Source organism: Sapajus apella, unplaced genomic scaffold, assembly GCF_009761245.1.
Source record: "Sapajus apella isolate SASKATOON/1434 unplaced genomic scaffold, GSC_monkey_1.0 scaffold24, whole genome shotgun sequence".
In the NCBI taxonomy this organism is placed as follows: domain Eukaryota; kingdom Metazoa; phylum Chordata; class Mammalia; order Primates; family Cebidae; genus Sapajus; species Sapajus apella.
The window spans coordinates 12,851,801-12,862,853 of NW_022436964.1; the positions used below are offsets into that span (position 1 = coordinate 12,851,801).

The window sequence follows — 11,053 nt, forward strand, 5'->3', positions numbered from 1 at the left end:
GAAAGTATTATTATACATACTCCCATATATATGATGAAAATGCACAGAAGAAAAAGGTAACTTTGAATAAACTATAGGATATGATTTAAAAAAAAAAGATACCCAACATATTGGTAATGTGGTTACATTTGGAGGAGACATTGGGTTTGATGGGAACATGGTCAAAGGGGATTTTAACATTCTCAATATTTTCATTTTTTCCAAAATAATGTATTAACTTGAAACTGTATTTTAATTTGAAGGTAAACTTTTTAAAAAATTCAAATTGCTCTCTGAATGCACTAAGTTCTTCTTTAAAGACTACATGGTATTTTTTTTTTAATCAACACCAAGTACTTTATTTAATAAACAGATAGTATGCCCACAAGGCTATTTCTGAATTACCTAATCTTAACACAGTGAACATAGAAGTCTTTAGCCAAATTTACAGTTAGTTTAACTACTGACCAACTTAGCTTTATTATATTAATTTCGTGAATAAGGAAATTAAGTTCCAAACAGAGCAGAGTGTTCAAGTGAAAAATATTCCCATTTACTCGGTCAATTTTTACTGTTTAAACCGTTTGGAATCTAGTGGGTCAGAGTGTTGGTTTCAGTTGTAACAGACTTCATCGCATCAGAAATTGTACTTGTTTTCATCCTTTCAAGGAAGCTCAGACCCAGGAAAATTTCCATAGTACCTTATTGAACAAGATAAGTAGGTCATGAATAACTGAAATAATATACTTTACCCAATCTTACAATTTCTTCCCTTCATTTTAATAGGTATTAACTAATGTTGACTATCACATAATGCTTTTCCTCATAAATATGATCTTTTGCAGTTAAAATATTATTAATAATTCATAAAGAAGTGTGAATGAATATGTGTATGTTCCTTTTGGCCAATAGTTAAAAGGATTTCTAACAGAATATTATTCTAGAAACATCATCTATTTCACTTCATATTTTTGTACGAAACCATTATATTTCTGAGAAAAAGTGAAGAGATGTGACATTTAGTAATAAGATAACTTAAAATGTTCTGGAACTAGAAGTTTTATGGTAATTTTTTTTTAACAGTCTCGCTCTGTCCCACAAGCTGGAGTGCAGTGGCCTGATCTCAGCTCACTACAACCTTTGTCTCCTGGGTTCAAGTGATTCTCATGCCTCAGCCTCCCAAATAGCTGGCATTACAGGTGTCCACCACCACACCCAGCTAATTTTTGTATTTTTAGCAGAGACGGTGTTTCACCATGTTGGGCACGCTGGTCTTAAACTCTTGACCTCAGGCGATCCGTCCGTCTTGGCTTCCCAAAGTGCTAAGATTACAGGCATGAGCCACTGCACCCAGCCATATAGTGATTTTTTTCTAAAGACAGGTACCTTATTTTTCCTCCTTCATAAAATAAACTTATTTATATTGTCTTAATGAAATTAATAAGACTTAACCAGTCCTTTCTCTTTTTAAAATAACTAATAAATGTGTAACTTTGTCACTTCCCCAGGAATTGTTTAACGGTGGGACGTGTCCTTCCTTCCATTTCCTTTTTGGCTTGGAAATCAGAATGAGGAGGATTGTCTTTGCTGGTGGTATTATCTTATCCTGCCTCTTAGGTGGTAAGTTGTTAGGACAGCATAAGTTAAAAGGATAGAAAATTATTGAAAAATTGTAGAATTACCATATGACTAAGTGGAGAGTGACCTTAAATAAGGGAATCTGAAAAGTACTGCTGTAGAAGCCACCTTCTCTTGCTCTTCCCGCTAAACGTACTCTTGGTAACCATCTTCTGACTCTAACAGACTCTGCCTGCTGACCTCTGGGTTCAGCCTCTGGGTGCTTATAACATGGTCTGAGTAAGCACTCAATTAACAGTAAGAGACCACATTTATTGAGCACTTATATATTCAGGTTCTGTTCTAAACATTTCATTAGTATTATTAATAATTCATTTAATTCTCATGATCTTTAAGTTAGGTGCTTTTATTTCTTATTGTAAAGATGAGGAAATTGAGCAGAGAGGTGGTGAACCACATATTGCTATTATTATCACTAAGCTAGAACTAACCAAACTAGTTTGGAAGCCCTTATAAGGATGGCAAAGTAAGTGAATTAAGTATAACAAAAGAAGCATAGATTTAAGCATAGATTTAAGCATAGATTTAAGAAGAATTAAGTATAACAAAAGAAGATAGAAAGTGCCTGCTAGCACTTTCCCTTTTATAAGAGCACTTTTCCACCAATTCTCACATTCCTCCATTTATAGAGGAACCACATAAGGAGATAACAAGGAGTTTTCAAATTCCTTCTAGAGAATTCTTAAGGACTCTCAAACTAGGTAGATGTTCATAATGGTAACATCTCTAAACAGACATGTGCAAGCACCATCATGGGAATTCTCCCTCACGGAAATGGTGACATGGTTATGAACACAGATGCTCTATACTGTGCCCAGAAGTTAACAGAGCAGTCTCTTAGAGTTAGAGGGTGGCAGAGGAAGGAAGAAGATAAGGTGGCTTCTACACCAGTACTTTACAAATTTAACATACATATGAGTCACCTGGGGATCTTGTTAAAATGAGTCTGATGCAGTAGGTCTGAGGTGAGGCCTGAGATTCTGAATTTCCAACAAGCTTTCAAGTGATGCTGGTGCTGTTGTCTGGAGACCACACTTCAGTAGGAAGAACCTGCAAGTCATCCCAGAAATAAATACAATTCAAACATGACTTATGATGGTTCAACTTATAATTTTTTGACTTTATGTCAGTGCAAAAGTGATATGCATTCAATACAAATCATACTTTGCATGCCTATACAACCATTCTGTTTTTCACTTTCGGTATAGTATTCAATAAATTACATGAAATGTTCAACACTTCATTATAAAATAGGCTTTGTATTCAATGATTTTGCCCAAGTGTGGACTAATGTAAGTGGCACGTTTAAGGTGGGCTGTGACATTTGGCAGGTTAGGTGTATTAAATGCATTTTCGACTTGAGATATTTTCAGGTATATTTGGATGTAACCCCATCATCAGGGGAAAAGCAGGTGTATTGAGACTTGGAGACTTGGTATCAAATACTGGGGTCACCAACTCATAAGCATAAAGTTTCTGGCCACGTAATATAAATGAGGGTAGCCAGCCAGCTACATAAAAGGAAAGGCTCTTCTAAAGGAGGACAGCTGGTATGCAGCTGCAGATGTTTGCTGCCACAGAGAATGCAGAGTCCAAGATTGCCAAATCTCCTGATTCTTCCGGAGAAGCCAGAAACTCAAATTCGTAGGAGAACTCTCCCAATTTTTAAATGCTGACAACTGACACAATTTCTGAAAATTCTATGCAAGTTAAACACACCAGAGCTGGACCACAAGACCACCAGTCTATGGCCTCTGCTTCTCACACTACCCTCATTACTGAATGCAGTGCACAATGGAGTTCTGATTACCCCATAGAGAGGGCAGCAAGAAATTCAAATTGTACAGCTTAGGTCTCTGCTGGATTTGAAGTATTCATATTGTTCTGCTATAAAGAATGTGGAAGGAAGCATATGAGTAAATGAAAAATCACAAGAAAAACATCTTCAGTATCTTGGGTGTGATGAGAAAATAATTCAGTAGTAACATTAACTTTGATGGACACAAGAAAGACGTATGGGCAAAAGATGAAAATTCAACATAAAGAGAAATTTTTTTGTTGATTTTTACCTGGCTCTGAGGACTACCCATGAAGTAAAGGGTGGTTATTTTTTAAAAAATCACCATCATCATGATTTATAATATATGCTTAAATATACATATATGTGAATTATAGGCTGGGTGCAGTGGCTCATGCCTGTAATCCCAGAGCTTTGGGAGGGCCGAGGGGGGTGGATCACCTGAGGTCAGTAGTTTTTTGTGTTTTTGGTTTTTTTTTGAGACAGAGTCTCACTCTCTCACCAGGTGCCAGGATGGAGTGCAGTGGCGTGACCTCGGCTCACTGCAACCTCCGCCTCCCAGGTTCAAGGAATTCTCCTGCCTCAGCCTCCCAAGTAGCTGGGACTACAGGTGCACGCCACCATGCCCAGCTAATTTTTTTGTATTTTTAGTAGAGACGGGGTTTCACCATATTGGCCAGGATGTTCACGATCTCTTGACCTCGTGATCTGCCCGCCTCAGCCTCCCAAAGTGCTGGGATTACAGGCGTGAGCCACAGCGCCCAGCCGGTCAGTAGTTTGAGATCAGCCTGGCCAACATGGTGAAACCCCGTCTCTACTAAAAATACAAAAATTAGCCAGGGGTGGTGGCACATGCCTGTAGTCCCAGCTACTTGGGAAGCTGAGGCAGAAGAATTGCTTGAACCCATGAGGCAGAGGTTGCAGTGAGCAGAGATCATGCCACTGCACTCTAATCTGGGCAACAGAGTAAGAGTCCGTCTAAAAAAAAAATGTATATATATTTATACACACACACACACATATGAATTATAGTATGCATTTAAATAATTATATATAAAAGATCTTACTTGGCTAATAAAGTAGTAAAGAGAATAGTATACTTCAGAATTAAACATGTAAGGAAAAGTTCATTTTACAACTAACCTGAAACATTAAACTTAGTTGTCAAATTGGAATATATTACATAGTAGATATGTTAATAAAACCAACAGGAAATGTTCAAACCAAAAAAGACTGGAAGAAAGAAAATGGGATCCAGGAACATATTTGTAAGTAAGCAGACAACTAAACAATGACAGCAAAAAGGCCTAGAAGTTAAGGCATCATCTTCAGCCATAGTGAAGGATGTCAGGGTCAAGGTTTCAGGAAGAAGAAGGCTATGGTTGCTGGGTGTGGAATCAGGAGAGGCAGTCTGAGGGGGAGGGAGAGAAACTGGAACAGATTTCACCCAGGAAAACAGTTTAGGGGCTTTGGGCAAGGAGGGCAGTGATCCGATATCACATGGGCTCTCCACTTAAGGGCGCCTCTTGGCACCAAAGGTCTGAGTAATATAATGAGTCTCTAAGTGCAAGATGTAAAATTGACTGATCATAAATTCAGGAGGAAAACTTACTCCAGGATAACCTGAAGAAACAGCAGGGCTAGTATTCCAGGCAGGCAACTGACCGATCCAAGAAGAGCCAAGACCTCCAGCAAGAAGGGTGATCAGAAGGTTTGGGATATGCAAAAGGTAGGGAGCTCCAGGGAGACAGTGTGCTTGCTAAGAATAGGGGCTTAGATTCCAAAACTATAGACTGTTTTCCCCTCTCTCTCCCGCTTACCTAAGCTATTAAGGCCTCAGTTTTCTTTTCTGTGAAATGCAGACATATATAATACCTGCCTGAAAGGTATACTTTGGGAAATAATTGGGCTTATGAATGTAAATGGCTTAGCAGAGTCCTTGGCATAAGCTCAATTCCTTACAAATATTTGTTGATTGATTATTGATTATGAATGGAAAGTCTGCCATGCTTAGTGGAAGAACAAATGTGAAATTTCCCAAGTGTCTCTAGTTGAGGTTGAGGCTGGGGAAAAACATCAACAAAGATCAATTAGCCTCATCAACTAGACTGTTTTCTATTAAAAAGTATCCCTTCTATCCCCCAATATGGCAGAGGAAGATACAAAACCCAATGCATAAAATATCTAGTAAACCCTTCTTTAGGGCCGTAAATGAATAAGAATGACATGACAGTGGTCATCATATAGTGGAAGATGGAAACTGTGATCACTCAGAGAAATTTTGGCTCAATTTCAAAAGAATCTTTTAACCATCTGAGCTGTTTTTAATGGCGATCAGTTCTCCATCACTGGCCAAAGCTCCCTGCAGAAGCTATAAGAAAGATCCCTGAATTGGAAGAATCAACGATTTATAAACATTGGACCAGACATCAATAGCCAAATCATATCCCCTCAGCTATTTCTGCATATCTAAAATACAAATTCTCAAGCTTCACCTTCCATCGATTCTAACTCAGGTTTTTGAGGGCTCTGGGAATCTGTGTGTTTATTTAATTTGCTCAAATCTGATGCACAGTAGAATTTGGAAACCAATCTTCCAGATAATGTCTCCCAACCTTACCAATATACCAGTTCAAGAATCTCTGGGCTATTTCTTTTCACTTTGTCATCCAGGCTGGACTGTAGTGGCTCAGTCTCGGCTTACTGCAACCTCTCCCTCCCAGGTTCAAGCGATTCTCCTACCCCGGCCTCCCAAGTAGCTGGGACTACAGGCACATGCCACCATGCCCGGCTAATTTTTGTATGTATTTTTAGTAGAGATGGGGTTTCACCATATTGGCCAGGCTGGTCTCGAACTCCTGACCTTGTGATCTGCCTGCCTCGGCCTCCCAAAGCGCTGGGATTATAGGTGTGAACCACGGCACCCAGCCTGAGTTCTTTTTTCTTTTCTTTCTTTCTTTTTTTTTTTTTTTTTTTTTTGAGACAGAGTCTCTCTTTGTCACCCAGGCTGGAGTGCAGTGGCGCAATCTTGGCTCACTGCAACCTCCACCTCCCAGGTTCAAGTGATTCTCCTGCCTCAGCCTCCTGAGTAGCTGGGACTGCAGGCGCATGCCACCATGCCTGGCTAATTTTTGTATTTTTAGCAGAGACAAGGTTTTACCGTGTTAGCCAGGATGGTCTCGATCTCCTGACCTCATGATCTGCCCACCTCAGCTTCCCAAAGTGCTGGGATTACAGGCATGAGCCACTGCGCCCGGCCGAGTTATTTCTACATAAACAAAATGAATAGCATTTTTGAGCCACTGAATTTGAATATGGAAGATAACCAAGATGTAAACATTAATCAAGCAATAAATATTCACGACTATACAGTCAAGAACTGACTATATATAATGTGCTACCTTAGGCACTGAAATGAAGTCCTAACAGTGGATATGTGGCTGAAATTAAATTTTCTGGTAAAATAATTTTGGTGTGATTTAATTAAACACTGAGGAACTGAATGAATTTTAACCCAAGTTTTTTAGACCACCTGGGCTCCATTCCTGTCTGATTACCATAGTTCAAGGGGCTTCCAATTCATAAATGGAGCATATACTTTGAAATTTCCCTCATTAAATTTCTCAAAATAATAAATAATTTTAGCTGGGCGCACTTTGGGAGGCCAAGGCAGGCAGATCATCTGAGTCAGGAGTTTGAGACCAGCCTGGCCAATATGGTGAAACCCCATCTCTACTAAAAATTTAAAAATAAGCCAAGCATGGTCGTTCTTCCGGCTGCCTTCCTCCTCTCTTCCTTTCTCTGCCATCGTGGTGTGTGCTTTACTCCATTTCTCACCATGTCTTCTCACAAGACGTTCAGGATTAAGCGATTCCTGGCCAAGAAACAAAAGCAAAATTGTCCCATTCCCCAGTGGATTTGGATGAAAACTGGTAATAAAATCAGGTACAAATCCAAAAGGAGACATTGGAGAAGAACCAAGCTTGGTCTGTAAGAAATTACACATGCGATGGCACACATATTTATGCTGTCTGAAAGTCACAATCGTGTTACCAAATCAAGCTGAAAAATGTCACCGCTGTCTGGAGAAGTTTGAACAGTTTCCTTTCTGTATCTGTTATGAAGGCATTAGTTAGTACAACCCACATTGCTTCCATTATTCATGTTAAAAAAAAAAAAAAAGGTTTTGGTTGCCTGGGTTCAGTAATAAATATGTGAGACCTTTCACTTCTAAAAAAAAAGAAAAAAATTAGCCAAGCATGGTGGTAGGTGCCTGTAATCCCAGCTACTCAGGAAGTGAGGCAGGAGAACTGCTTGAACCTGGGAGCTGGAGGTTGAAGTGAGCTGAGATTGCGCCATTGCACTCCAGCCTGAGTAACAAGAGTGAAACTCCACCTCAAAAAAAAAATGTATGCAGGGTTTTAGGATTAATTTTTAAAATATTGCTTACTCGCTGGGTGCAATGGCCCACACTTGTAGTCCCAGCACTTTGGGAGGCCGAGGCAGGGAGTCCAGCCTGGGCAACATGGAGAAACCTGTCTCCACTAAACATGCAAAAAGCTGGACATGGTGGGTGTGTGCCTGCGGTCCCAGTACTTGGGAGGCTGAAGTGGGAGGATCACTCACTTGAGCCTGGGAGGCGGAGGCTGCAGTGAGCTGACATTGTGCCACTGCACTCCAGCCTGGGTAACAGGAGGGAGGCCCTGTCTTAAAAAAAAAAATATATATATATATATATAAAAAACATATATATTTTATATATATATTTTTGATGTCTCAAAAAATAGTGAATCGACTTTTATATATAAAATGTATATAAATATATATTAAAAACATCTTTTTAATATATATATTAAATATCTTTTTAATATATATATTTAAAAGATATTTTTAAAATATATATATTTATATATAAAGTCAAAAATCACTATTTATTGATCTCTCTTCCTTTTCTTCTCCCTCATATCTAGGACTTTCTCCTTATTTTTCTACCCCTGTGCTTGGAGATATTGGAGGTATGATTTGCAGAGCATGCAATCTCTCAATCCCCTTCCATGGATGTCTTTTAGACTTGGGAACCTGCAAGACAAAACCTGGTCAGTACTGTATAAAAGAGGTCCACATTAAAGGTAAGTTTCAACACTATAAAACTTTTCATTAAAATAAGCACAGAGAAAATGCTTATCACAGCAAACTTTCATATGCCAGATGCTACACTGAGGGCTTTACCAGGGCTACATTATACCAACAAAACAATGAAAAGAGCTGGATGGATCCTGTCACTACCCCCATTTTACAGATGAGAAATCTGAGACACAAAAGGATTAAGTAATTTGCACAGTTACGCAGCTAATGAGTCTTACAGACAAGATTCAAACGCGAGTACTCTGACTCCAGAGCACACATTCCTAATGAACCTATATACTGTCTCATTCACATCACTCACGCCCTCACAAAGAAGTAACACACAATTGGCATAGCCCTTCTAAACTTGGGCCTTGTGCACCAGCTGCATGCCCATTAAGCTGGCATTCTCTAAAACATAAAATCCAAATAATGAAACATCAGAAGAAAATACTGGGAAGCATATTTTAAGTTTGAAAGAAAGGAGGTTAGCTGGGCATGGTAGCGCACCCCTGGAGCAGTCCCAGCTACCGGGAGGCTAGGTGGGAGGATCACCTGAGCCCAGGAGGTTGAGGTTGCAGTAAGCTGTGATCATGCCACTGCATTCTAGCCTGAACAATGGAGTGAAACCCTGTTTTGAAAACAACAACAACAACAAAGAAATAAAGAGAGGAGGCCTCTTTAACATCCAAAATCCAGACTGGGCACAGTGGCTCATTTCTGTAATCCTAGCACTCTGGAAGGTAGAGGTGGGTGGATTGCTTGACCTTAGGAGTTCAAGACCAACCTGGGCAACATGGTGAAACCCTGTGTCTACAAAAAAAAAAAAAAAAAAATTAGTTGGGCGTGGTGGCTCACACCCGTAGTCCCAGCTACTCAGCATAGAGGCTGAGGCAGAGAACTTCCTTGAGCCCAGGAGGCAGACGTTGCAGTGAGCCCAGATTGAACCACCGCATTATAGTCTGGGCGACAGAGTAAGACATTGTCTCAAAAAAAAAAAAAAAAATCTCAAACCCAAAAGTTGTAAAGGAAATAATAAATACATTTGCATATATCAATATTTTAACATTTATAAAATGTGTGATAACTCCAAAATGTAAAAGATAAGAGATTAACTGGGTGAAAATATCTGAAACATAGATAACAGGGAAAAAATATTAATACATATCCAGAATAAAGAACTTCAAAAATAATTTTTAAAAGATCAACAATCAAGGGGAAATACATTATTAAAGGAAGTATGAAGGCAATTCCCAGAAGAAGAAATATAAGTAACTTAAAAATGTAAAAGCCTGCTCAACCTTGTTAGTAAAAATTAAGGAAATGCAAATTATGGAAACAATATAATATTTTTAACCCATCAGCTTGGTAAAAAATATAAAAGTTTTATTACATCAAGAGTTAGTGACAGTATGGGGAAATGGGAACACTCATACATTTTCAATGACAGCTTAGTCTGGTTCTGCATCTTTTTAGACAATTTGTGAATTTCCATTAAAATTTTAAATAAATGGCCTTCTACAAAGCAATTCTATTTCTTGACATATACTGTGGAAAAATATTTACATTTAACACATGTATCAAGGTTATCACTGCAGCATTAGGTTTAATGGAAAAGTAATAGAAATGACCTAAATGTTCATCTATAGGGAACTATTCATTAAACTGTGTTATATCCAGCCATGGAGTGCCATGCAACACTCAGAATGAACTAGATCTCTTTGTTAACATGAAGGAATCTCTAAAACATTGCTGAGTGGGAAAAAATTCAGTTGTCAACAAGTAAGTTCAGTATACCACTGATGAAGAAAAATCCACAAAACAGGCCTCTAAATTTTTCTGTGGAACTGGAAGGGGAGAATAAAAATTAGAGGAGATCAAAGTTAGTTTGGAGAGAGGATGAGAATCATGGGGTCACATCACAAGGTGTTTTGGTATTAAGAGGGTTACTTGAGTTCTGTTCAATCTTTCTAGTTTAGGTTCCCTCTCCAAGGTCAGTTCTCCACTTTGCTAGTCACAACCCCTTCTTTATGGAAGGGGAAAGATATGCAGACCCCGGGGGCCATGAGATGTTGGCTCTTCTCTTCCTGAATGTGGACAGAGAGTCATCTAGTCAGATGGACATCAGAATTAGTATGATGTATAAGAAAGAGCCTGGAAGCTTATTCAACAAAATATTAACAATAGTTCTTGATGGGTCGAAGGCCTGGAATGACTATGATGTTTTTGGAAGAGCAGTTTCCTAATTTGGGAAATTTTGCCATTTACATTGATGCAAAACAAACAACTGAACCTCACACTTTTGATAGTTTTTTCAATAGGGTTTCTTGTTTCTCAACTTTTACACTATTGACATTTTGGGCAGGTGAATTCTTAATGGAGGGCAGTCTTTTGTATTGTAGGATGTACAGCAGCATCGCTGCTTCTACTTACTAGATTCCAAGAGCACCTTCAACCCCACCCTGCCACCCCAACCAATTCTGACAACAAAAATGTCCCTGGGTATTACCTGTT

At 38.9% G+C, this 11,053-nt stretch overlaps 1 protein-coding gene across 1 annotated transcript; it reads left to right on the plus strand.

Annotated features, from left to right (window-relative positions):
• The first annotated feature begins 1,547 nt into the window (after positions 1-1,547).
• Positions 1,548-10,785, plus strand: CUNH9orf57 (chromosome unknown C9orf57 homolog). Its single transcript, XM_032290780.1, has 3 exons — positions 1,548-1,606; positions 8,333-8,544; positions 10,577-10,785. The coding sequence occupies exons 1-3, from the start codon at positions 1,548-1,550 to the stop codon at positions 10,783-10,785; spliced, it is 480 nt and encodes a 159-aa protein (XP_032146671.1).
• Positions 10,786-11,053: the final 268 nt, after the last annotated feature.